Here is a 24,522-nt window from a genome sequence, read left to right as displayed (position 1 = left end):
CCCATAGTTCCGAAATGAGCCTGCGTCAGCGATTGGGCGGAATGATGAAAAACGGGCCTGCTCGCTGAGATTCATGGGGCCAAGGCAAACGGAAGCTGCCAAAAAAGTCTCCCCGCAACCTTAATGACGTCATTTATACCCGAAATGCATTGTTCCTTATTTGTTTGTATTTCGTCACCTCGTGGCCTAGAACATGACGCACTTGCAGCCACGGGATCACCTTCGGCTTTGACACGAGGGACTCTGGCGTGCTTCGCAATCGACATCTATAGCGAGAAGGAATACAAGTGTTCGTAGGAATGGGAATGTCCTTGTGTAAACTAGGCGTCGCTGTCTGCAGGTAGTAGAATGGAATAGTATGGTTAGTAGTACCGGAGTAGAATAGGATCGATCATGCCCAATAGAGAGTGTGAAGAGACGGATAGAGGCTAAATGAAAAGAAAGAAGCATTCGGACGGCTAGGAGGTGGGTCGCCGCCTCAGCGAGGTCGATCTTCGGAGAAGTACGTCTTCATGTGCCCTTACATCGAGGGTGACCTGCAGGTCATGGTATTTTTGTAAATCCTCGGCTTCTGACCGAGCAACACCAGCAGAATCATTCGGTAGCCAGATTATAGGGGGAGGCGCAACAAGCTCTGGAGCGTAAAGTATCCCACCAACCTCGTCTGCATGCTCGGTAAACGGCAGGGGTGGGAGACGAGGTGGAGCATCAGGATGCGTTCGCGCTGCACGCTCCGTTGCAGTTAGATCGTTTAGATTTTCCGTGTCTGAAAGAATCAAGGGTCGTAAAAACCTAAACAGAATGGGGAAAAAGAGGAAGGGTGACTCACCAAGTGGCACTGCCGCTCGGAAACCCGACGAAGAAGGAACAACCGCAAGGGTTCTGCTCATCATGTCCAACACGGACGCGAACGAGCCCCTGTTCCTCATTCCATCCCTTCGAGTGTTGATGTTAGGCCGTATATGGTCTGGCCTTGTACCGTCGATGGTTGTGCTATCGTCGTTCGAAGAGCTGGCAGCCTGTCGGATTTGTTCCATAGGTGGATGAGGAATAAGGTAGGTGTCGGCACCACCCATAAACAGCTCCACCGAATTCCGAGTCGCAGGGCTAAGAGATCTGAATCCAGGGAGCCGTGTCTTCCAGGCACAGTAGCTCTCGACGAAAACAATCACAAAGACGCCGGTGCCAACAAGAACGCCTCCCTCGATCCAGATTTCTCTGCTGAGGAAAATGAGACCAAGAAGGATAGGCTGGAACGACAGAAGGGTCCCAAAGCGCTTCAGAAGCCAGAGTTGGAGGAGTCCCCCGGTCTGTGAATGAGTTTGGACATATACATAGCCGACGAGATATCGATGAGCTTGAATCATGTGGTCAGCACATTGGAAGAAGTTCTATCAACGGGAGCACCCACCAATGAGAGTGAGCAATAGGAAGACGACAACAGCCGGTGCAATCAAGGGGAAAATAAGAGCAAAGGTCGAAGCGAATACAATTGCAAGAATGCAAGCACCCATCGCGTATGAAGGGTTGTAAGTCCTTGGGAAGGTAGCTGAAAATTTTCATTAGAAAATCTGGACACCGACAGTTGCGTTCCACGTACCTCGGAAACGTTGCCTGGGCGTGATCGACTCCCGCTCAGAGCGAACAACCCGCCATAATCGGAAGGGTTGAAGGAGGAGGCACGCGGGGAAGATGATGGCCACATTGATAACAAGGGCCAAGGCGAGAACGCTCATGTAGATGCTCCCGTTCGCAAGGGATTTGGTCTGGTCTTGCTCAGTGCTAAGGGACTCCATGGAGTACAGGAGGGCGCCGATCGCGACGAGCCAGACGGTTCCAACGAATGTCATGGCAAAGAACGTGATTTTGAAGACCAGGAGATGGTTCCCTGACACAGATACTGAACCATGGATCTTAGCCGACCCTATCGCGCATTTTGTCAGTATCTCTTGACACGCAACAGCAGAAAGGGTGACATACAGTTGATCAAGAGAAGGGCAATGATAATGAATATAGTTGCAACAACTGCAGGCGCAAAGACAGTCGCAATACCCGCCACAATCGGATGTGTACTGAACAGACTACCCAGGAACGGCAAATAATGCGCAAAGTCTGGAGCCATAGCCAATGATAGACCGGCAGCCGCAGTCACTGTAAAAATATGCAAGGTTAACGTCATACACGCGTAACGAAGAAGCAGAGGTAGAACTCACATCCCGCGGCCAATAAAGCCATAACCACGATTATGATAGCCCACAAAACGGCGGAATCCATCCAGCTCCGCTGGTTTTGGAGAACGTCCCACCGAATATCTTCCTTTGCTCTTCCTTCAATCAACTCTACGCCGGGGATATGGCGAATCCCTTTTCCAACCATAAGCCATCCCTTGACAGTGTGACCGTTGGCGATATTTTCATAATTCTCTGCTTGGATGGCAGCAATGTCATTGTTAATTTGCTTGAGTTGAGACCGCCAACTGGTGATAGCGGCATACACTTCTCCGAGGTCATCGAAATTGACGCCGTCAAGAGGACGGACGAAGGGTTGGGTGGGTTGAAGTCGGAGATGGGGAGGCGGCACAGGCTGAGGATCGTCTGCTGTTGGCTCACGTGAGCGGAGAGGGAAGGTTTCGCGGCGAGATGAAGGAACTGATTCCTTAGGAGGGCGGGGTCGTCGAGCACTTGTACCAGGCGGTGTACCATTGAAGTCACTCCCCCAGTCATTGTCAGGAGTCTCCTTGATCAAGTCCACCCATCCCTCTTCAGTCCCGTTAACTCCGTTCTGCTCCTCCGGAATAAGGCGCATTCCATGTTCATCGACCAGCTGCTCTTCAAAGGGGGCGTAGTTGGGCCCGTAGTACCTGGGATCAGGGATAGGCGGTAACCAGCTTCCTGTTTCGGAGACGGGACCAAGTTCACCGTCTCTTTCGAGTCCGACGTGAACACCTAGAGGTAGGCGACCGTAAGCTTGCGAATTACGATTCACTTCCATGAATCTGCTTCCAATGACTCGAGATTGGAAGGATTCAGCTAGGGTCTGATCCATACCAGAATCGGTAAAGCGGCCTCCACTGACTCCTTGCAAGCCGCGAAGCTTGTAGAAGGAGGATGGTGCAACGAAAGAGGATGCTCCATATGCGCGATTAGGTGCTCGTTTGTATCGACTTCGACGTTGAGGCGCAAGTGGAAGAGGCCGGCTGATGTATGGTCGGCTGGGATCAGGGGGAGGCGGTGGGACAAAGTCGAGAATGGATGGGTCAGGAGTAGTCACTCGGAACGAGCTGATGTACTTGGTCTCTGCAATTTCAAGATTTTCGAGGATTTCATCTCGTTCTTCAATCATAACCGCCAGCCTTTCAGTGTCACTGCACAGTGATTGGTGAGTACGGCTCAGGAGGAGAGAATGGACACGTACGTGATCGAGAACAGACTGTGGATGTCAATTTCGGTGTCTTCATCAGTCAGTGGTTGCTCTTCCTCCCTTCTTCGAGATCGCCCGTCGCGTCGTGTTCGCGATTTCGCTGCATCGTTGAGATGAGTGCTCAGGCCGACGTTGACTAGATAGTCCTTGAACTGGTTCTCTCCCCATTGCGCGAAGCCAGGAGCCTTCGACACTGGTAGCCATCCAAGGTCAAGATTCTCGCACTTGACTTGCAACCACCGCTTTCGATAGGCAGCGACACGGTTGAATTCCTTGAGGATCTTCCATAGCATGGGAAGGACTCCCAACACAATTGCGAGTACCGTCAAGACTATAACCCGTGTCCTTGTCTTGAAATCGTCGTCCTCAAGCGCCCTGGGTACGATCTTCGAGGTACTGAGGATGGAAACTTCTTGGTTGTCGATGAGGCGCAGAAGACGAAGCAGGCTCAAGTCTAGAAGAGTCGAGTATCCTCCAGTATGCTTTGCTGGCGATGGCACTTCCGCGTTGCACGGTGTACCAATGAGATAGAGTGGCAATGCCCCGCCAAGTGCCAGTACAGACCATCCGAAGGCGATCAGTAATGCGACAAATAAAGCGCGTTGGCTGAGTTGTTCGTCGGAAGGGAAGAGCTTGGCGTCTGTTGCTGCTGAACGTCCGGCATCAGACACGTCCTCTGGGACAGCTGGAACGAGGGGGACGGGTGGGAATAGCCAGGCTAAGAAGCTAGATCCAAGGTGTTTGGACCGAACACTGGAGAGAGGATACGCGACTAAGTCTCACTGTACGAGTGCGATGACAGAGAGAACTGACCTTTCTTGAACGAACCACTCTCGTAGCGCGTAGACTTGACGGAAACGTGGTCGAAGCATGGCGAACGTTATCTAGGCGCCGTTAGACAGCATGTCATGGTGAAGGAGCAGTCGACTACTTACCCATAGTAAGAGACCAATTAGCCCTGGGACTATGAGTGCCGCAAGGACGCCGTTGGCAGCGGCATCGAGTCCGGAACCAGCGCAAGTCTGCACCAGTACACTCGGATCGTCTTGTGATGCCGGGGTGGTGTTGATAGGTCTAGGTTGAAAGCCTGACGGCGTTGCAGAGAATTCGGATGGAAAGGGTATTGAGGTGTATACAGATTCAGAAAAAGACGTGAATGTCGTATCGGGCTGCGTCACTGTCGTAACTGGTATTAACGTCGTGAGAGTCGTCGGCAGAACTTCATCGTCATTGTCGTTCAAGATGCTCGACGACGTGGAGGGTATCGGTGAAGGCTGCTGCTGGTCATTGTTTGGTGGTGGTAGTACAGTTGAAGGTTGTGAATTGTCGTTCGATTCAATAGGGTTTGTTGGGAATGGATCGGGAGTCGTAACAGTGCTTGGAGCCGGCGACGTGGGGCCACTGTCATGGACAACGTTGGTGAACATGTCTTCCTCGCGTCTCTGTGGTCGTGGATGTCGTGGCGGGTTGGCCATGGCTGCGCCCTCCCTTGCGGTTATTAAGGGTCGCAGAAAGAGAGCAAACAGCACAGCGTGGCTATCAGAAGCCAAAAGTCAACTGCGAACCGGCGCGAACTTCGAACCTTCGAACACGGTATCTCCAAAAAAGGAAATACACCAGATGATCGAGGCAATGATCCAAGGCAAACACCGCTTTATCTGTAGATCCTGGTTATCCTCTAGGATGCTCGGACTGGCGGTACGATGAGGAGAAAGAGCAGAGAAATAGTCGGAAAGGCAAGACCGCTCCTTGAGCTATGCTTATCTTTTTCTTCGGAATTTGTCGCCCAGGAAACAACTGGTTTTTTGAAGAACAAATATTCGGGTGCCAAGCGCGCGACCCTAAGCAACCTCACTCCGCGACGGTAACGATTCAGTTAGAACGACCCCCTCACTAGTTTTCTTCATTTCTTGAGGCAATCGACATGTCTAGTAGGCGTCTTGCATTGTAAACGGAATAGAAGGCTGATTGAGGCCGAGCTTTGGAACGTCGGATAACACCAACTATCTTCCGGTGTGCCCCTAGAAACCGGATTTCTCAAAACCACGAGTTGAATAGGTTATACATGTCCAAGGAGACTGTAATATACTTTCCCTCGAGCCTACCGAGTGCTCACAACCTTACATTTCGGACGGACGGACCCACAGCCCCTATCGGTCCAGCAGCGGTGTCACGTGAGGGTATACCGCCCTGACGTGTTAATGGGGTCTTGGCATCGAGCTCGTTGTACAACGCGACGATGTCGACCATTTCCAAACCGGTGAGCATCCCAATATTGGCGAATTGACAATGTCTGACGATGCTTTCAGGGAACAGCACCGACGACGCTCCAGCAGGCACAGACCAATGCGTTGCTATCTCTTCTCAACCTGAACCAACCGCCAGAAAACCCAGCGGCAGCGGCAGCAGGGCCAACAGGGAAACCATCCTCTGGTTTGAAAACGCCACCCATTTCTGGACCTCCTGTGTGGAAGATCCTGGTTCTTGATCAACAAACCAAGGACGTGTTGGCTACGATATTGCGAGTGCAGGATTTGCGCGACGCCGGGGTAACACTGCACGTGTGAGTCTGGCTTCATTCGACAGCTCAGGGTTCAAGCTTATAAGGAATAGACAATTACATTCGCTTCGACCAGCTTTACCCGATGTACCCGCCATCTACTTTGTATCGCCAACCCTTCAGAACATCCGTCGGATAGCAGAGGATCTAAAGAAGAACCTTTATGAATCTTTCCATTTGAACTTTGTCGATCCACTACCCAGAGCGTTATTGGAGGAACTTGCGGCTTCAGTCGCCCAAGATGGAACCGGCGAATTGATTGAACAGGTATGTAACGCGTCCGTTCTGAAGTCACCCAATGTCACTAATAGTGGTTAGGTCGTCGACCAATACCTATCCTTTATCTCACCAGCGCCTTCACTTTTCTCGCTTCTCCCTCCGCCTCCACCACCACCATCGATTCATGCAAATGCACCACCAGAATCTACGACGCCCGTATCAACATATACCATCCTCAACTCGCCATCGTCCACAGAGCAACAGATTGAAGAGGAAGTGGAGCGCGTCGCCAACGGTCTATTCGCTGCCGTAGCAACACAGGGCCAGGTCCCCTACATCCGAGCACCAAGAGGAAACGCAGCTGAAATGATCGCCAAACGTCTTGAAACCAAGATTCGAGATGCGATCCTCTCAGCCTCGCGACCCAACAACCCTTCCGCTGCCCTCTTCACACAGGATTCGACTGGTCTTTCGAATCTTCAGCGTCCTCGTATGTCAAGATTGCCCATTCATCCTCGACAACGCCCTCTGACCCGTTTCTAGTTCTTCTCATTATGGACCGCAACGTCGATCTGGTCTCCCCTCTGGCGCATGGATGGACATACCAAGCGCTCGTTTCCGACTGCCTTGAATTCAAACTCAACCGGGTCACAATTCCACCAGACGGTCAGGACCCTAAGCGGAACTTCGACTTGGACTCGAAAGACTTCTTCTGGGCTCGGAACGCTGCTAACCCCTTCCCTCAAGTGGCTGAGGAGATCGACGCCGAGTTGAACAAGTACAAGCAGGATGCCGCCGAAATTACAAGGAGCACTGGTGTTGCAGACGCCAATGATATATCCCAGCTGTATGCTTCCAATCCATCTACATCGCCTCTCAATATACTGACAGATGCTCATCTCACCAGTGACCTAACAGCCAACGCAGCCCACCTCAAGGCCGCCATTACCCAACTACCCGAACTCACTGCCCGCAAAGCGACTCTCGACACTCACATGCACATGGCCACTGCCCTTCTCAAGCACATCAAGAAACGCGGTCTCGATGAACTCTTCAGTACCGAAGAAGCCATCACCAAACAAACCGTCTCTTCCATCCTTGAACTCCTCCGCACCCCTAGACCAGACGGAGATTTCACCCCGCTCGACAAACTCCGTCTTGTGATCGTCTTCTACTTGTCCACACCTGACAACGCATTATCGAAAGAGGACATCACCGAGTTGCAGAAAGAGTTGAAGAATGCTGGAGCCGATGTAGCTGCCTTTGACTATGTGCGGAAGACGAGGGAAATCCTGAGGATGACCTCGTCCGTCAGTGTTGGAACTGGAGGTAGCTCAACACCGAATCTGGGAGGTGTGGCTGGACAGGGAGGGGAACTGTTCAAGGGCTTCAGTGCACTGGGCAACCGATTGACGGATAGGTTGAAAGAAGGAGGCTTTGATAACCTGCTCTCAGGGGTGAAGAACCTCTTGCCGACGAACAAGCTCCTACCTGTAACGCGGCTGACTGAAGCACTAATGGACTCCTCTGCTGCCTCGAATCAATCACTCGCTGAAACCGACGATTACCTATTCCTTGACCCTCGAGCACCTAAACATGTTCAATTACCTGGGGGCGCGGGAGGAAGCGGCGTTGGGCGAGGGAGGAGGATGGCGTTCACCGATGGCATGGTGTTTATTGTCGGAGGGGCAGGCTACGTCGAGTACGGCAACCTCCAAGAATGGGCATCCAAGGCCGGAAGACGGGTCACTTACGGAGGTACAGACATCGTCGACCCAACAACTTTCCTCCAACTCCTGGAACACTTGGGCAAATCTGGTTCGGTATAGATTAGTAGTAAAGGTGGACTTGGCAATGGATACATATAATGCTTTTATGCTACACTAAAGATTGAGATGGTCGAGTGGCATGCTGGATGGTAAATCATGGAGGTAAAGCGATTACTTCTTCCTGTTGCCCTGCATCGCGAGGATTTGGACAAGTCGGATGCTGGGAACGCGCAGTCAGCGGGGACAATCCATACGAGTCGAACCGAGGAAAGGACGCACAAGATGTTAATGAAGTCCAATTCGAGAGCGATGGACTCCTTGATTGGGTCACTCTTCATGGCGCCCCTCTCGACCAATCGAGCATGATGCAGAATCTTTTGAGTGCTGCAGGCAAAACCGGGCTCAGTAAATGCCCTTCCAGTCATAGGGATCCAGTCATGAGGAGAGGTCAACTTACTCATAGAGCACGAAACCACCGAACACAGCCAAACCACCGTAAAGGGAGATAGCCTCGCTGATAGCCAGACCACGGAGGCCCAGAGGCAAGACCATAGGGGCAAGAGAGCTCAATGCGACGACGGTCACACCAGCAAGGAGAGGTCCACCGAGGTACAGGTATTTATCCGACCTGGGGAGCCAACCGGTCAGTCTCTAGTCGAATCGGTTTCGGGGTCGACGGATTCTTACTTGGCTGTGGCACCGATGTATGACAGGGATCCAATGACACCCACTGTGTACAGCGCTGCACGGGAAAGGATGGCAGGGCTGAAGAAAAACAGTGGGCTGAGCGTTGCTGCTTGGAATCCGTTGAAAGCCTGGTGGCCAGGTTAGATGAATGGAAGAGATGGGACGAAATGAATGCACGTGCCAGCCAAAGCAAGTGTTTTTGAACCGTCTTCTCAGGAGGGGTGTAGTAGACGCCCATCATGGTACCGATACTGCCAACCAAGCTAACACCAAGGACGACCCCTGCAGCCCCAGGTCAAATCGTTACATTTCATACGAAGAGGAAAAAAGACGCACATGGGTTAGCAGCCATCAGCCTGAAAGTGAAACCTCCTCGGAACATAGCACGAGCAGCAGCAGCGGTAAGCAGGACACCGGCTCCCGTATACTTGAAACTGGAGTTCAGATATTCCCGTTCACCGGCGCTGAGTGCATCTCTCGTCTCCCGATTGAAGATTGCGTTGACAACGACGGCAGTTCCAGCGACACCAGCCTACACCAGGATGCGTCAGCAACCACACTTCACTCCGAACCCAATTCATGACTTACAGCAGTCACAGCGAACCTCTGCCATGAAAACTCTGTTTTCTGAACAATAGGCTGCGTATCCGTCTGGAAGCCTCTCCTAGCAGCCCTCGTCACAATACCCGTAGCGGCTCCCCACTTTGCCCTTTGCTCCCTCAACGCGTTCAAAACTCCTCCATTGCCCGGTCGGAAGGTACTGAAACTTTTCGTTGACGTTCCAAGGGAATGGTTGGTGAAGATTCGAGAAGTAGGTCGGAGACTGCTGCTCGTCGTTGAGCTAGCAAGTGTTTTGAGCGTTGCCAGTGGAAGGCGCTGCATTGTAGGCGAGTGGAAATTTAAAGATTGTGCTTTGCCGCCCTCGGATTGCGTCAAGCTTTAAGTAGCCGCCGATCGCCACGCAAAGCCGGGACAGCGACGTCATTCCGGCTTCCCACGCTCAGCATCGCCATTGGGCGCTTGGATACAGTCCGGCGTTCGACGTTCGGCGCCTGACGGTAGAAAAATCGGTAACCAATTGGGAACGGTGAGCGCTTATGCGTTACAAACAAGTTCCCGTCAACCCCAAGTGTCGGAATAGAAGCGGTTATGTTGAGGCGTCGACACTGACTCAAGGCAACTAGTCGACGCGTCAGAGATTCCAGAAAGTTCCGAAGGAAATTTTCAAAATTTTTTAGAACATTAACAGTAATTGGTAAAGATATAAACGACCCAGGCTAAATACAACAGTCTAAGGCTGAGACAAGAGACCCGGGGCGGTTGACTGTATGGCCAACAACCCATTGCGATACTCAACGGTATCCAGAGCGGCCAATTTCGAGACATCGATAACCGCCACTTGTCGCCCTTCCAAAGCGAGGGCTATCCGATTGACGCCGTCGTGGGTCTGCCAATCAATTTCGAACACGCCGGGCTTCTCATACCCCGCATACCAAGACCACACCCGCTCATAAGGAGCCTGCACAAATCAAGTGATGAGTAAAACACGTTGTGAAGGGAAGGAAAGGAAGCGCACCTTCACACTGTAAATGTTGAACCAGCCATCGCCAGCCCCAGTTGCCAGGAAGTTTCCGTTGGGACTGAACGCCATCGCATACACGGGCTTTGTGTGATCAGTGAAGACATGTAAGCACTGGCCTGTGACGGAATCCCACAATCTTGCTGTGCTATCGAACGAAGCTGTCGCCACCAACTCGTGGGTACCTGTCGGAGTCATTGGACACCAGGCGATGGTGCTGACTGAATGCGTGTGGCCTTGCAGAACAACGACATCATCGGACGAAGCTAGCCCTGGAATGGCATCCGCGGTTGAAGATATGTTGTCAACTCGCCAAATGCGTGCCGTCGTATCGTCTGAACATGACCCTAGCCGTGTTCTCGAGGGGTTGACGCGGATCTGGTTTATCTCGTCTTTGTGGCCCCTGACAAGAGGTTAGAGGGGATCTTGTCCAATGCACAGAAAGGCTTACTCCAAAAGTTTGATTGGCTCGGCTTGATGGATCTTGATGATGTTAATGCGTTTGTCTGCACCAGCGCTAGCAAAAGTGTCATCACTGAGCCATTCAATGTCCAAGCAACAGTCTGCGAAATCATGTGAACATCAGTAAGGGGATAAGCAGAAGCGCGGACCCGACCTAACCTTTATGGGCGCTGTACTGTCGATGTAGCTTTCGTTCGTTTACGTCCCATACGGCCGCAGTACCGTCTAAACTTGCTGTCAAAACCCAACGACCATTCTTGGAGAATCGGACCGCAAAGATTGGACCCTTCTCGAGAAACGAAAAGATTAAATAAATTCCACTTGCAGTTTCAGCGAAGATGATTAATCTCACCTCATGGAGAGAGTGCGTGAAGTACATCGTACCCTTGCGAGTACATATCCGGAATACGGAGTCATAGGAGCCAATCGCTAGTAAGTTACCATCGGGGCTCCAATGCAGTGCGGTAAGATCGGCTTGTGTCGAAGTGGACAAGTTCTGAAGAGAAACAGGGGGAAGTGCTGATGTTGTAAAGGCATCGACGCGCTGTGGCGGTTTGGGCAACTTCCAGAGATTGACGACGGCGTCTTTCGATCTGACAGCCGCGGTATGAATGGGCGCTTGTATGACTCGTAAAGCCATGAATGTCAACTTACCCTGTACCGAGCACTTCGTAATGAACGGGGTTGAAAGCACAAACAAACACCTTTAGATAATTCAGCATGGAATGAAGTAGAGCTGCTGTAAACCTTCAGTTCACGTACCTCGCTCTTGTGGCCTGGTAACAGCAGAATTGAGCGTGGATCAGTCTTGTCATCACCAGGACCCTGTGGTCGGCGGGGTTTGGCGTTTCCTGATTTCCTAGACTGAGTTTGTGAGCTGACACTGGGCGTAGGAGTCGAATTGGTCGTCTTTGATGTTGACGCGGCGGGCGCTACGTGGGCACCTCGGGTTTAATCCTGCATCTAAGAATTGAAAGTTCCATTCTTACCAGCTGGGCGAGAATCGACATCCATTTCATCTGGATCTCTTCGCGCTCGTTTCTCTTGAGGGGCGCTACTAGGGACTGGCGAAACTTTGCGCTTATTGTTGGAATCGGTTACTGCATAAGTATGCGGTTGGGCCGTTTTCAACGTGTTCGCGTCGGCTATTGTCGAAGGCCCTGGTGGTGGCAGAGGTGTGCCATTTGTGTTCTGTGTTGGCCGTGGCAGTTGTGAATGCGCTGAAACTGACGAAATCGGTTGGGTGGCATGAGTGGCCGATTGCTGCTGCTGGCCGTGCATGTTCGCGCTATCGGGGCTGATAGAAGAACAAATATGGGGTTCAAGCAGCGAGAAACCTGTTGGATATCATTAATCGATTTGGTTTCCCTATAGATTGCAGGTTTAATTTGCCTGTTTGACAATCATTCGTCATGGAGTCTCCCCGCCAATGTGATTCGACTTCGAGGTATAGAAGCGCCTTTCCCAACAACTGGATGAGTTCGCCTCTGGGGATGTGCTTTGAGAGGTATGGTGACCTATGAAGCTGCGCTTCATGTAACACAGAGAACGCCGAGTGAGAGAAACCTAAAATCAGTGTGGCTTTAGCGCAAGCCCTTTGTGGTCAGAAAAAATGGAGTCCAACTTACCTGAATCCTTGAAATATGCATAAATGAGGCAATTGACCTCTTCTGAGGTTATTTGTAGTGGTCCCACTGTCATTTAAATAGTCCAAATGGCCCCAGAAAAGGGGAAACACAGGAAAGAGGAACTTGTGTAGAGGGACGATGAGTGAATGAGGACAAGTCAAGCGCGGACTTATGTTTGTTCCAGCGGCTGCAGCAGCCCTCGAGCGTCCGGGGCTAGGGTTAGGGGCAGGACCATTGACCGAAATGATCTCACAAGGCAGGTGCTCACTCAGCTGCTATGGCGTATCCTTCCTCTTTATCGTTACCGCCCATCCAACAACGCCCCATCCAACAACTTACTCATGGCTGGTAGACGATATGAGGCAAATGAAGCGGGGCGTCTCTTGCGAGGTGCGACATTGATACCTACAGACCCGCCTTTAATTACCGCTAATTCTACCCCGCACCACAGTGCTAATGGATTTGAGGAATCGCGCAGAGGCTGAGAACGACAATGAGGGCGCGCATAATTTATCAGGAATCGGGGCTCAGGCACTCGCTGCTCTCTTGTCAGGGCGATTTAGCAACAACTGGGAGGAAGAAGACGACGACGACGATTACTACCCTTCAGACGAGGATGACCGTCACTCTGAAGATGAACTAGTTACCGAGCCACAGCCAGAAGGCGTTAAACTATTAAGGAGCGGCGAGTATGGTCCCATACGGTCTTACCAAGGGGTCGAAAATACCAAAGTAACGCCAAAGACCCTCTTCAAACCTTCCATTCGACCTATATATAGCTCTCCGACAAGAGATCTCACAGCTGTAGGTTTCTCGCATCGACGCAGGTGCCTCCTTTCTCAGCGTTTCTTTCAGAACCTGGTTCCGAATACAAATGGAACGACCGTTGCAACATACGGCGCCAATATGTACACCGCCCAGTTCTCGGACGGTATGTGGCGAGTCCTGCCATTCCGAGGACGTGTTGACACCTGGCCATGTAGACTCGTCCTTCTACTATACCTGCTCCCAAGGTATGTCCTGTCCCGATGGCTTTCTTTGCGGAGAAAGCTGATACCGTGGCCAGACTTTAACCTCCATATCTTCGATATGACCAAGCCTCCCCAGAAATTTGGTCACATCGGAAGCAGAGGCAATAGTCTGAAGTCCACCATGCCGTTGAGAAAGGAAATCAGAGGTCAGGAAGGTCGATGGACCATCACCGACGCCAATCTCTCCCCGGATAACTCTAGGTAAGCCAGGGTTCAGCTCCACTCAGAACGAGGGCATTGAACGATGTGACGCCGAACAGAATCATATATTCTTCGATCGTGCGTCCACCATTTTCTTTCCCTTTTCTTGGGAACCTGACCCTTGAAAAGCACCCCACGGTCTACATGACGAGTACCTCTCCGGAGGGTTCGTCGACTCAGATCCCAATCAATTTCAGCGACAACAGACACACAGCATACTATAGTAGGTTTGGCATCTGGAGTTGTCGCTTCTCCGCAGATGGCAACGAAGTCGTCGCAGGAGGCGACGGTAAGATTTTTGGTCAGTCTTGGAAATGCCTTCTCCCTCCGCGTCTTCACCATTAAGCTAAGCATGCGTTTTTAATCTCGATCCAGTGTACGACCTTCTCGCCGATCGAAGGACAGTGAAGATAGATGCCCACGATGACGATGTCAATAGTTGCTGCTGGGCTGATACGGGTTCTGGCAATATTTTAGTCAGTGCGTCTGATGATTCCTATCTAAAAGTCTGGTAAGTCATCTCGCCGTTCCCTCCATTCTTTTACATCGATAACGCAAACAATTCCTACCAGGGACCGACGGTCACTGTCGTCGAAGAAGCCCTCAGGGGTTCTCATGGGCCATACGGAGGGAATCACCTACGTTTCGGCGAAAGGCGATGGACGATATGTCATCTCCAATGGCAAGGACCAGACCCTCCGTCTTTGGGACCTTCGTCAAATGAGAAGCAACAAGGATATGGACACTGTGGGTGGGGCACATTTCGGTCTTCATGGCTTTGACTATAGGTAGGAGTTCTAGAGCTGTCAGGCTTTGTGGCGATCATTAATGCTTGTTTTGCACCCTAGATACTCTCACTACCCTCGATCGCGAAGGGGGCGGCACCCCATGGACTGCAGCGTGATGACTTACACTGGGCACAGTGTGTTGCGGACGCTTATTCGGTGTCATTTCAGCCCAGCTGAAACGACCGGGCAACAGTATATATACTCAGGTTCTTCTGACGGGAGAGTTCATGTGAGTTCGATTCATCTGCCAAGCTGAAGAAACACACATGAAGCCATCTATCTTGCCCGACAGATATGGTCCCTCGACGGCAGGGTCGTTCAAATTTTGGACCGCTCCAAGACATTGCCCCCATCTTTCTCGCCTTCGGAACCCGAACCTCGAGAGTTACCCCGTCATGGCCCCCGTTTGACTTGCGTGCGGGATGTCAGCTGGCATTCACAGGTTCGCCACAATCTCTGTCCAACCTTATCCGTTCAACCGTCACTGACATCTGAGTTACGAATTAGGAACCTGTTTTAATGAGTGCTGCATGGGATCACAGAGTAGAGGGGACGGCCATTGCCCGACATGAATGGAAAGGTTTGTCCAAGCTCCGGGGACGCCTGGACACTTGGGTGGAGAAGCAACAGGCGGAAGCCCAAGAGCATGAGAGGAGAGGCCTGCCCTTGGCACGGGCAGCAGTCCAGAGGATGTCTCGGCAAATGATGCCTGGAGGATTGTATGACAACAGTGACGATGACGAAGAAGGATCCGAGTATGACGAAGATAACGATGAATGAGGGGACGTTGGGCCACTTATCGCAACGCATTCAGTAGCCAGTTCCTTTCGTCGTTTCTGTAGACTCCTATTCCCTCGGTGCCTGTAGGCACTCAAAGCTTGTAGTTTTAGTCCACGATCATGATAATCGTTTGTACTTTAGGATTGTAAAACAACCACAAACGGCCCTTGCTGCTTGATATTCTGACCTTAATTCTAAGGTTCTTTTGACTTCTTACGTTGCTACCTGGAGAGAAAGGGACAGGGAAAGGAAAGAGTTCAAGGTTGGGAACGACTTGCCTTTCGCCTTTCGATTCTCAAGGGAACATTGATGCCGTGCGAATATTTTTGCGTTTCGTTTCTTTGTGGATTGCCGAGTGGGGCGCGTCTTTCGCTTGCTTCACAGCAGTCACACAAGCCTTTTCCATCGTGTTTGCGTCGCGACCAGAGAATCCCTATCAGCATGCACACAGGGGGCGCCTCTGAGGCGGGGTGCTGTTATGATGTAGCACGAAACAAACCCACCGGGCGGTTCTCGGCACTTGCAACTGCGCGGTGCCCAGGACGGTGTGGTTCGACAATTGACGTGTTTTTTCAAAGGACTCAGGTCTGTCGGCAGCGTAAACGGCGGCAAAAACGTGTTTTTTATACAGTAAGGTGACTCGGGAGCTAGAAGGCAAGGAAAAGAATCGGTCAGATTCTCAACACGATGCAGGGCCCTTGACACACAGGTTTGGTAAATGCATGGATTTGTTGCCACGTTCCACCAGTGTTCGTCCTTAGAACCTTCTCAATGCGGAAGAGCTGTGGCGCCTTTCAGTCCGGGAGGTGCGAGATTTCGTCCACTGTTTCTCCAGGTTCTATTCTGATCTGCCTGATATGGTTCACAGCTACCACTTTTTCGTCCTCCTCTTTCTTCACAGTTGCTCGCTTTTGTGCTGTGCGGGCCCAAAGAGGACGGGACACTGTAGATTCCCGAAGGGCTTTGTGGACCATCATCCCAATTTCGAGCGAGACCATCAGATGCAAATGAAATGCATCGTGTCCCTGATTTCCATCTTCTGTTCTTTCGCATGTCAGGGAAATTAGCTCTGCGTTCCAGTTTCATAACACATGGCCTCGGGTGGCTGGGCAACAAAGGAAGGGAAGCATAATGGCTCCACCACACCCGAGCGCTATGCAACCGATATATAACGCCGCAGTCCCCTGCTTCCTGTGTACTCCTCTCCCCACTCCCAGTTTGTCCGTTTACGTCTCCCCATCCTTGATATCCTGTTATAACTGTCACAGGTTGACATTGGTTTCAGCGGCTGCGATATTACCCCTAGCGCTGTTTTCCACTTTCCAATTGGTATATAATAGGTCTCGCTGGGCATGGACTCACGGTAAGCGATCGCGCCACCTACTCACTTGCCCTGACGCTAAGAATGTTTTACAGCAAGCTCCCCGTTGGCCGAGTATATGAACCCTCATCGTTCATAACCAGCCCTGACATCAACAACTCCCCAACATCCGCCGTCGTGTCAGAACCACTCTCCATCCAAACAGACGTCGTGGCTGGCTCGAGCCGATATGTTAACGCAATGGCGAATGATGTCCCAGATTTATATTTCGAGACGGGATACTCCACCACCCCTCCTTCTGCGGCTTCGTCCAGCATGATTCCGACACCCTTGTATGACTGGGATACGCCATTGCCCCAAAGTTCACCGCACAGCATGGCTCCAAGCAAATCCAGCCCGTCCTTCGATCCTTGGACTCTATCAAACTACGATGCATACCAACCATACTCATCCTACTCCCCCGAGGACAGGCATCGTTCTTCGCCACATTGCCCGCAGGAGTCCTCAGTAGCAGACTGGCTTGACGAACTTGATTGGGAGAAGCAACGCTATCAACCCGAGTTCTCCCCGCCGGCGAACCTCAACTATCCGCACGGGCATGGCGACCATTACGGTGGTGTAGCGTCATCGTCTTCCTCTTCAAAACAACCACCATCGCTTTCTTTCCAGCAACATAATTCTTCGTACACGCCATCAGCAATACATGATACCCAACACAAGCAATTTGGTCAAGCAGCGTCGTCATCAGCATCTTCGTCTTCTATCTCTTCAGCATTCAACAATACTGTATCACCATCAATGCTTTCGCTTTCGAACACCAACACCCATATGCCATCTACATCTGTATTATCATCAACGCCTCCAACAAATGCCCAACCCCAAGTTCCTATCAAGCTTCATCAGCCGCGCCCTTCGCGGAGGATCCCAATCATATCGTTAGCAGAGTTAGCATCAGCGAGTGATGCCGTATTGAAACAGACGAATTCCAAAGCCCATCTTGCACCACACCCCAATCCACCAGTCCAGGCATTGTCGCCCTTGCCACTCGATTGTCATGGGTTTGCCCCACTTGCACCTCACGACCATCCTTCGATACCGAAACTTTATCCAGCCCAATACCTTCCACTGAACCCGATGGCGAACCCAACAATGGTTTCTAAGATAGGGCAGAAGGTCATTACATGTTCCTGCGGGTGCATGGAGTCGACGACAATCAGTGTTCCATGACCCACTCAACACATTCGATTCGTTTTTGCGTAGTACAGTACAGTCAACAGTCATTATTCGATATTCGTTATGCTACAAATCAAGACTAAGAAACCAAATAGGATACGAGTAGTACTAGTGCATTGTTGTCGGTATATTGGGGAGAGGGTATCGCCATGTTGGTGGAATGATATGCATAGTATGGTTGGAATTGGACAAACGCCGAGTCGAATCATTCGGATTGAAAAACCAAGAGTGCAGACAGCTGATTTGGAAGATGAAACCGGGACCATGAGCGGAAACAAAAAGGACGGGACAAGTTTCTTGACGTGGACAAGCATGAGACAACGTCCAGTAGAGTTCTGGATGCTGTTACTCACCATAACGGTTCATGCTAATTGGCGCTTCATGAAAGAGACCTATGATAGTCTGGAATAAACGATCGTTCCGTCACTCGCATATCTTGCTACCAAAGGTTGGCGAGCCTGTGCGAATGAACTGGTGGCGGCATTAGGAATGATATGGTTTTGGTGATCTTCTCCCTGAGTGAGGTCGTCCGACAGCCACATTCGAAGGTCAACAAGATCGGATGAATCGCCAAAGGGAAAATGATCCTGGAAGGGTGATATAGCAAGATCTGTGCTCTGAAAACCGTATGGAGCTACGAAGGACATGCTCGAGTAGCGGTTGGGGAAGAGCGCTCTGTCCCTCGTGTACGCGTCGTATGAGTTAGCAGCTTCCGTGGTCAATAGGGTCGAGTGCAAGGCATTATGGATGCATGCATAAAGCTCCGAGCTGTCTTGCTTGCCAAGAGCGCGATCTGAGTCCTGGCAGTGGTATTGCTGGGATTCGAGGAAGTTGAGGTAGTGTTCAGTATCAATGGAGGATATCTCGTCCTGGAAGAGCGCCGGGCTGCTGCCTAGAGAAGTCGCCAGAGACACAGAGGTTCGAGCATCAGACTGAGAAACCACGGCAGACGGATCAGGTGTTGGGTCAATGGAGGTGTCAGGACTTTCACCATGTGTGTAGATCGGGTTATTTGTGGGCTGTCTTCGCGAGATGGAGGGCAGAGACTCGGTCGAAGAAAAGGGTGAAGCATCCGAGATTGAGCTGGAGGATGTATGCAGAGATCCATCGTCAGCGGGCGCCAGGAAGATTCTCTTTTGCGGTATTTTCTCGGTCCGTTTCTTTTTGATGGTCTTCTGGACTTTCGCCCTTGGTTTGGTAGCTGTCTTCAATGCCGGAGGAACCATGCTACTGGAAGTCGTCGGAGGTTGTACCGGCTGGAGGGGAGGTCCTTGAGCAGAGGGAGCGTCACCAATGGCCTGTGAAGAGGGTGTCAACGTCTTCTAGAGTAAGTCGGGGTCAAGTACCTGAGGCGTGCTTGCGGCGTCAGCTACAGGCGTTGTGATCGCAGCTGCAGCTGCAGCAGCCGCTGCGGCCTTCATGGCGCGTCCTCTGATCAGGTTAGTATGTTTGTCTTCTTTCGCAACTCGCAAGCCTTGAAATGCCGTTAGCAAGCGTAAGTCGTATGTAGGGGCCAACCAACCTCTGGAATGAAAATAGTCGTATATATGCCTGCGATCCACGTTGTATCGCTCTTGAAAGTCCTTGCGAACAGCGAAAGTCGGCATTTTGGCGCCAGGGACGATAAGCGCCTCCATTTCGGCCACAAGTTCAGGTCCAAGGCGTAAAGCGAGTCTCTGTGGATTCACTCGTCGAGTTTTGGGTCGGCCATCATCGACATCCCCGAGGTCATAGTGATCGTCCAGATTGTCATCGGCCTTCGAAATAGTGGCTGCGTCGCGCAATTTCTTTCGAACTGAGCGACCGCCTTGCGGGAAATTCAATTCCTGGGACGTAGTCGTCATCTCAAGCGACGTAGACGGCGACTGCATAACTAGAACCAAGGTCAAGGTCGGGAGGAAGCTGAAGGAGGACCGTCTTCCACTTTTGACGAAAGCACGGGGACAAATATGCGCAAAGAACGCGCGGGGTCTCAGTCACGTGCAATCTGACTGATCGCGCCAAAATATACGATCGAGGGGTTTCGTCCTTGCCATCATCTCGAGCTCGCCAAATTGTATCGTCGCCATTGGGCCTGGATCCCGCGCTTGAGCACTTCAAAACCATGAACAAGGCTCAGACAATTGCTAAACTAGTTGGGGCAGTGGCCGGCGATGCAGACGACACATTGCGAGATGGTCTTTTGGACGAAATGAAGCCGTCAATAAATCTGGCCAAGGTCTTTGAAGATATCGAGCGTCAGCACCTATTGCCGCCCAGTTCTTTCCCCGAACAATGGCTGCCAATACACCAAGTGTGGGATACGCCTCATTAAAGACTCGGTGCTCTGTGCTCAGCTACAAATTCTAGACACTGGGACAACCCGATCTCAATACCGAGGCTCGTGAAGCCTAGACTCTCTGAGCCGTCCACCTCAGTGTCCCTTGTACGAGCTGGCATCGAAGGACGTGTGGTTGGGTATACTGAGGTGTGTCCCTTGTTTTGTTTTTTCCAGTCATCCTTTTCATTTCCGTTGTTTGTAGACTTCCACTGTCAAGAAGACATCTGGACTATCATCTACCTCTCTAGATCGAGCTCCAGCACCGAGCAAAAACTTTGTTCGAGGAAAGTCTGGCTATGTGCCATTCCTTCCTGGCGGCTTAGACGATCTTCCCTTGGAATCCCTCTCGAATGCATCCATCGATCCCTCGACACGAGGTTTGAGGACAGTCGCTCCCGGTGTCAGTCGCGGCCTCCGTCTACCAGGAGAAGATATCCCAGATGACCTTCTCAATCTAGAAGATGAAGAATCGACCATTCCAGAGGTGAGCTGGTGAAGTTAACTGGCACCTTCACCCACCTACCTTTTATGTTAGGACCAGGACCAGGATCGTGGAGTAGATGATGTTGACGAAGTGGAAGATGCCACATTTTCTCAGACGAATGAAATCGACAGCCTTTTACCTGTATCGGTGAGTACATAATTTCACTTGTAGAGTTAGAAGAGCATTATCTGACCCGAGTAGCGCTCTAACCTTTTACAAAAGGCGCGCCGAGGAGAGCGAAGAAGGCACTTGCCCAAAAACGCGATTGGGCTCATATCATTAATGTTAACACTCCGTTCAATAACTTCCATGAATTGGTGCCCGATATGGCCCACAAGGTAAGCCTTCGTCTCAGATGCAACGTGACCGTCAAATGACGAGGTAACTAGTACCCGTTCGAGTTGGATACGTTCCAGAAGCACGCTGTGTATCATCTAGAGAAAGGAAACTCGGTTTTCGTTGCTGCACACACCTCCGCCGGTAAGACGGTCGTGGCTGAATACGCTATCGCATTGTCAGAGAAACACATGACGCGGTAAGCCCACGAGCGTCGTTTTCTTCCCTATCCTGTCGTCTAATCAGTTTCACAGTGCCATCTACACCTCTCCAATCAAGGCACTATCTAATCAAAAGTTCCGGGATTTCAAACAAACCTTCTCCGCTGCCACCGTAGGAATCCTCACGGGAGATGTCCAGATAAATCCTGAGGCCAGCTGCCTTATCATGACCACAGAAATTCTGCGAAGTATGCTTTACAAAGGCGCAGATCTCATCCGAGATGTGGAATTTGTCATCTTTGATGAAGTTCACTATGTCAATGATGCAGAGGTGCGGTATTACGTCCACTTTCGTTCGGAGCTGATTTTGACGAAACCCCAGAGAGGTGTTGTTTGGGAAGAGGTTATCATTATGCTTCCAGAGCATGTCAATATTATTTTGCTATCGGCAACAGTGCCAAACGCCAAAGAATTCGCGGATTGGGTTGGGTACGTTCAACTTTTTCTATGGAGCGAATTGCATGGCTCACATGCCCCACAACCCCGCTGTAGACGAACGAAGAAGAAGGACATTTATGTGATATCGACACCCCAGCGCCCGGTACCTTTGGAGCATTACCTTTACGCTGGCAGAGACATGTTCAAGATCGTAGACGCCAAGCGGAATTTCTTGTCGCAAGGGTACGGCATCCTGCTACCTTAACTTGCAGTGACGGCACGTTCATTAATGCTTTTTCGCAGCTATAAGGATGCTGGTGAATCCCTAAAGCGGAAGCAGGACAAGGAAAGACAAGCTGCGGGTCTCCCGCCCGTGCAGCGGGTTGGTGCGAAAGCAGCGACCTCAAATGCTCAGAGAGGACGAGGTGGACCTCCTCGTGGGCGTGGCGGTAGTGTTTCATCGGCCCCTCGGATGATGCATACAGGCGCCGACAAGAATTTATATGTGCACTTGGTTGGCCATCTGAAGAAGAAACAGCTCCTGCCTGTGGTCGTTTTCACTCTTTCCAAAAAACGGTGTGAAGAGAATGCGAGCACCTTGACCAACCAGGATCTGTGCACGGGTGTAGAGAAGAGTGAGGTGCACGTCGCTATAGAAAAGGCCTTGTCTAGACTGAAAGGTGCGCGTTTATCTCTCCCACATCTATTCTTGATTTTCAACCATGAATCAGGTTCGGACAAAAAGCTTCCGCAAATCACTCGAATGAGGGATCTCCTTTCTCGCGGAATCGGAATCCATCATGGTGGGCTTCTACCACTGGTTAAGGAGGCAAGTCTTTCCGCGTTCCATTCATCGGAGGTTCCTGAAGGCAATTTTGAAGCTGGTTGAAATTCTGTTTGCACGCGGTCTGGTGAAAATCCTATTTGCTACGGAAACATTCGCCATGGTAGGTGGAAACCCGTTGCAGATTTGTATTGCATGCTGAGCCTCCCTCTAGGGTGTCAACATGCCCGCCAAATGCGTCGTATTTTCTAGCATGCGGAAACATGATGGCAAGAGTTTCCGCGACATCCTTCCTGGAGAATATACCCAAATGGCGGGTCGCGCTGGTCGGCGTGGCCTTGATCCCACTGGCACCGTTATCATTGTTTGTGGAGACAACTTGCCGGAGGTGTGTGTTTCTTGAATTTTTCTCGATGTACGGGTGATTAAATCCTTCTGCAGCAAACCGCCTTGCAGACAATGATCATCGGCACTCCTGGAAAACTCTCCTCTCAATTCAGATTGACATATAACATGATTCTCAACTTGTTGCGTGTTGAAGCCTTGCGAGTGGAAGAGATGATCAAGCGAAGTTTCTCGGAGAATGCATCTCAGCGTCTATTGCCAACGCATGAGAAGCAGATCATAGAGGTGACTGATCCACCTTACCACCACCTATGTATTGTCTGACCCCGTCCTTCCAGGGAGAGCGAAAGCTTGCGTCTCTGCCTCCACTGCAGTGCGACGTGTGTACCACTGACATAGACGAATATTACGACTATTGCTTCGACGTAGTCAAGAAGAACCAGACCCTTCTGCTTCTTGGAATGTCAAAGCCTCAGGGAGCAAAACTACTTACTTCAGGTCGTGTTGTTGTGGTCAGAGATGGGGTACGTGACTGGTGTACCCAAGTCAGACATATGAACTAACAGATATTCCACAGCATTTCGCCTCTGGTGCCCTAGCCATCTTGCTGAAAGCCGCGCCCGTGCCAGCATCAAGTGCGGGCTTGTTGGACAATGTCAAGTCATACTTCGTCCTCGCCCTTGTCGATCCTGAGACCAAGGCCGGTCGGAAAGACGTCGATCACCAGTCACTACCACCTACCTGGCCAATCAATCCGATTGACCTCGATGTCAGTGACGGTGTGTACGACCTCCGTGCTGTACCTGTCACAAGCATTGTGCTCGTGACGGATCGCACTGTGAAGGTCGACACAACAGCGATCGTCGACACTCATCTGATTGCCAAGATGCGAGATGGAATAGCGGCGTTGAAAGAGCTTCTCAAGGAGTGGGTACCGTCTGGGGTGGTACCAGAGGTTGACTGGAGTCGTCTGCGCGCTTTTGAGTTCCAGGAAACCTTGAACCTTCGGAATTCTTCCGCCAAGCGTCTCGAGACCTTTGGGTGTAGACTTTGTGGGGACTTCGCCCAGCATGTAAGCCTCTTCGATTCATTGTCCAGTGAGGATCTCAAGGCTGACCCATTTGGACTGTGCAGTTCGCTCTTACTCATGAGCGCAAGGCAATCGTCGCGGAGTTGGCGAAGCTGCGGATGTTCATGTCGGAGCAGAATCTAGAGTTGATCCCAGATTATGAACAACGAATCGCGGTTCTCAAGGACCTGCGATTTATCGACGAGAACTCCACCGTCCTGTTAAAAGGTCGAGTTGCCTGCGAGGTTAGTCGATCAACTGATATCGCTCGTTTTGGTGACTCATAATAGTACTCATTGCAGATAAACTCCGCCAGTGAATTGGTGCTGACTGAGTTAATTTTGGAAAACACTCTCGCCAATTACGAACCAGAAGAGGTGGTGGCCCTGTTATCGTGCTTTGTCTTTCAGGAGAAGACCGACATCGAGCCAGTTATTCCCCCTAAGCTGGAGGCAGGGCGTGATGCTATTATGGCAATCAGCGATCGGGTGGAGAGAGTGCAGACGCTGCATAAAGTCGCTGTCGAAGACTTCCGGTCCAGCCTGAAGTTCGGTTTGGTGGAAGTGGTCTATGAGTGGGCCAAAGGCATGGTAAGTTAGTCCCCTCATAATGAAGGCATCCTATTCACTGGATATCGTCATAGCCTTTCGAGCAAATTACTGCATTGACTGACGTACCAGAGGGCACCATTGTTCGCGTTATCACGAGGTTGGACGAGACTTGCCGCGAAGTTCGCGATGCGGCAAGAGTTATTGGTGACGCAGAGTTATTCAAGAAGATGGAAGATGCTCAAATCAAAATCAAGCGAGATAGTAAGTCCCTTCCCTATTGCTCCACGAGCCCAACATTGATGTTGTTCTAGTCGTGTTTGCTGCCAGCTTGTATTTTTAGAGAAATGCTCCAATAC

At 51.1% G+C, this 24,522-nt stretch overlaps 9 protein-coding genes across 9 annotated transcripts; 4 read left to right on the top strand and 5 right to left on the bottom strand.

The window, feature by feature from the left end:
- Window positions 1-458: 458 nt before the first annotated feature.
- Window positions 459-4,292, bottom strand: CC1G_00508 (hypothetical protein; the record flags this gene model as incomplete). The annotated part of the gene is made up of 8 exons (XM_001829277.2): window positions 459-766; window positions 830-1,357; window positions 1,412-1,549; window positions 1,601-1,924; window positions 1,981-2,151; window positions 2,214-3,364; window positions 3,415-4,173; window positions 4,234-4,292. 8 exons carry the CDS (start codon window positions 4,290-4,292, stop codon window positions 459-461), a joined length of 3,438 nt encoding a protein of 1,145 aa, XP_001829329.2.
- A 1,367-nt stretch (window positions 4,293-5,659) lies between these two features.
- Window positions 5,660-8,028, top strand: CC1G_00507 (SLY1 protein; the record flags this gene model as incomplete). The annotated part of the gene is made up of 6 exons (XM_001829276.1): window positions 5,660-5,680; window positions 5,730-5,983; window positions 6,034-6,247; window positions 6,299-6,689; window positions 6,743-7,046; window positions 7,107-8,028. The coding sequence occupies 6 exons, from the start codon at window positions 5,660-5,662 to the stop codon at window positions 8,026-8,028; spliced, it is 2,106 nt and encodes a 701-aa protein (XP_001829328.1).
- CC1G_00506 (bax Inhibitor family protein) lies at window positions 8,005-9,542 on the bottom strand. The gene is made up of 7 exons (XM_001829275.2): window positions 9,244-9,542; window positions 8,992-9,187; window positions 8,837-8,937; window positions 8,656-8,783; window positions 8,426-8,596; window positions 8,248-8,352; window positions 8,005-8,188 (listed from the first exon to the last, which is right to left on the bottom strand). The coding sequence occupies exons 1-7, from the start codon at window positions 9,535-9,537 to the stop codon at window positions 8,140-8,142; spliced, it is 1,044 nt and encodes a 347-aa protein (XP_001829327.2). The 5' UTR covers window positions 9,538-9,542; the 3' UTR covers window positions 8,005-8,139.
- A 404-nt stretch (window positions 9,543-9,946) lies between these two features.
- CC1G_00505 (RCC1 domain-containing protein) lies at window positions 9,947-11,977 on the bottom strand (the record flags this gene model as incomplete). Its single annotated transcript, XM_001829274.2, has 7 exons — window positions 9,947-10,174; window positions 10,232-10,637; window positions 10,686-10,797; window positions 11,138-11,289; window positions 11,351-11,400; window positions 11,459-11,628; window positions 11,686-11,977. 7 exons carry the CDS (start codon window positions 11,975-11,977, stop codon window positions 9,947-9,949), a joined length of 1,410 nt encoding a protein of 469 aa, XP_001829326.2.
- Window positions 11,978-12,665: 688 nt separating this feature from the next.
- Window positions 12,666-15,242, top strand: CC1G_00504 (WD-repeat-containing protein; the record flags this gene model as incomplete). The annotated part of the gene is made up of 12 exons (XM_001829273.2): window positions 12,666-12,714; window positions 12,776-13,128; window positions 13,180-13,255; window positions 13,308-13,337; window positions 13,391-13,556; window positions 13,616-13,634; window positions 13,686-13,857; window positions 13,932-14,067; window positions 14,129-14,344; window positions 14,405-14,573; window positions 14,637-14,786; window positions 14,852-15,242. 12 exons carry the CDS (start codon window positions 12,666-12,668, stop codon window positions 15,122-15,124), a joined length of 1,809 nt encoding a protein of 602 aa, XP_001829325.2. The 3' UTR covers window positions 15,125-15,242.
- Window positions 15,243-15,918: 676 nt separating this feature from the next.
- Window positions 15,919-16,122, bottom strand: CC1G_13735 (hypothetical protein; the record flags this gene model as incomplete). Its single annotated transcript, XM_002912157.1, has 1 exon — window positions 15,919-16,122. One exon carries the CDS (start codon window positions 16,120-16,122, stop codon window positions 15,919-15,921), a length of 204 nt encoding a protein of 67 aa, XP_002912203.1.
- Window positions 16,123-16,529: 407 nt separating this feature from the next.
- CC1G_00503 (hypothetical protein) lies at window positions 16,530-17,605 on the top strand (the record flags this gene model as incomplete). The annotated part of the gene is made up of 2 exons (XM_001829272.2): window positions 16,530-17,380; window positions 17,437-17,605. 2 exons carry the CDS (start codon window positions 16,530-16,532, stop codon window positions 17,603-17,605), a joined length of 1,020 nt encoding a protein of 339 aa, XP_001829324.2.
- A 465-nt stretch (window positions 17,606-18,070) lies between these two features.
- Window positions 18,071-19,549, bottom strand: CC1G_00502 (hypothetical protein; the record flags this gene model as incomplete). Its single annotated transcript, XM_001829271.2, has 3 exons — window positions 18,071-18,976; window positions 19,025-19,152; window positions 19,201-19,549. The coding sequence occupies 3 exons, from the start codon at window positions 19,547-19,549 to the stop codon at window positions 18,071-18,073; spliced, it is 1,383 nt and encodes a 460-aa protein (XP_001829323.2).
- Window positions 19,550-19,782: 233 nt separating this feature from the next.
- CC1G_13734 (translation repressor) lies at window positions 19,783-24,506 on the top strand (the record flags this gene model as incomplete). The annotated part of the gene is made up of 20 exons (XM_002912156.1): window positions 19,783-19,973; window positions 20,028-20,145; window positions 20,201-20,482; window positions 20,534-20,629; window position 20,654; window positions 20,705-20,820; window positions 20,872-21,017; window positions 21,073-21,468; window positions 21,532-21,660; window positions 21,721-22,097; window positions 22,149-22,220; window positions 22,252-22,364; window positions 22,416-22,589; window positions 22,643-22,831; window positions 22,885-23,070; window positions 23,124-23,618; window positions 23,681-23,860; window positions 23,918-24,205; window positions 24,259-24,427; window positions 24,478-24,506. 20 exons carry the CDS (start codon window positions 19,783-19,785, stop codon window positions 24,504-24,506), a joined length of 3,747 nt encoding a protein of 1,248 aa, XP_002912202.1.
- Between the last annotated feature and the right edge of the window lie 16 nt (window positions 24,507-24,522).

Source organism: Coprinopsis cinerea, assembly GCF_000182895.1.
Source record: "Coprinopsis cinerea okayama7#130 chromosome 1 map unlocalized cont3.1, whole genome shotgun sequence".
Classification (NCBI taxonomy): domain Eukaryota; kingdom Fungi; phylum Basidiomycota; class Agaricomycetes; order Agaricales; family Psathyrellaceae; genus Coprinopsis; species Coprinopsis cinerea.
The sequence above is the reverse complement of the archived record's forward strand: the minus strand, read 5'-3'. Positions and strand labels throughout refer to the sequence as shown.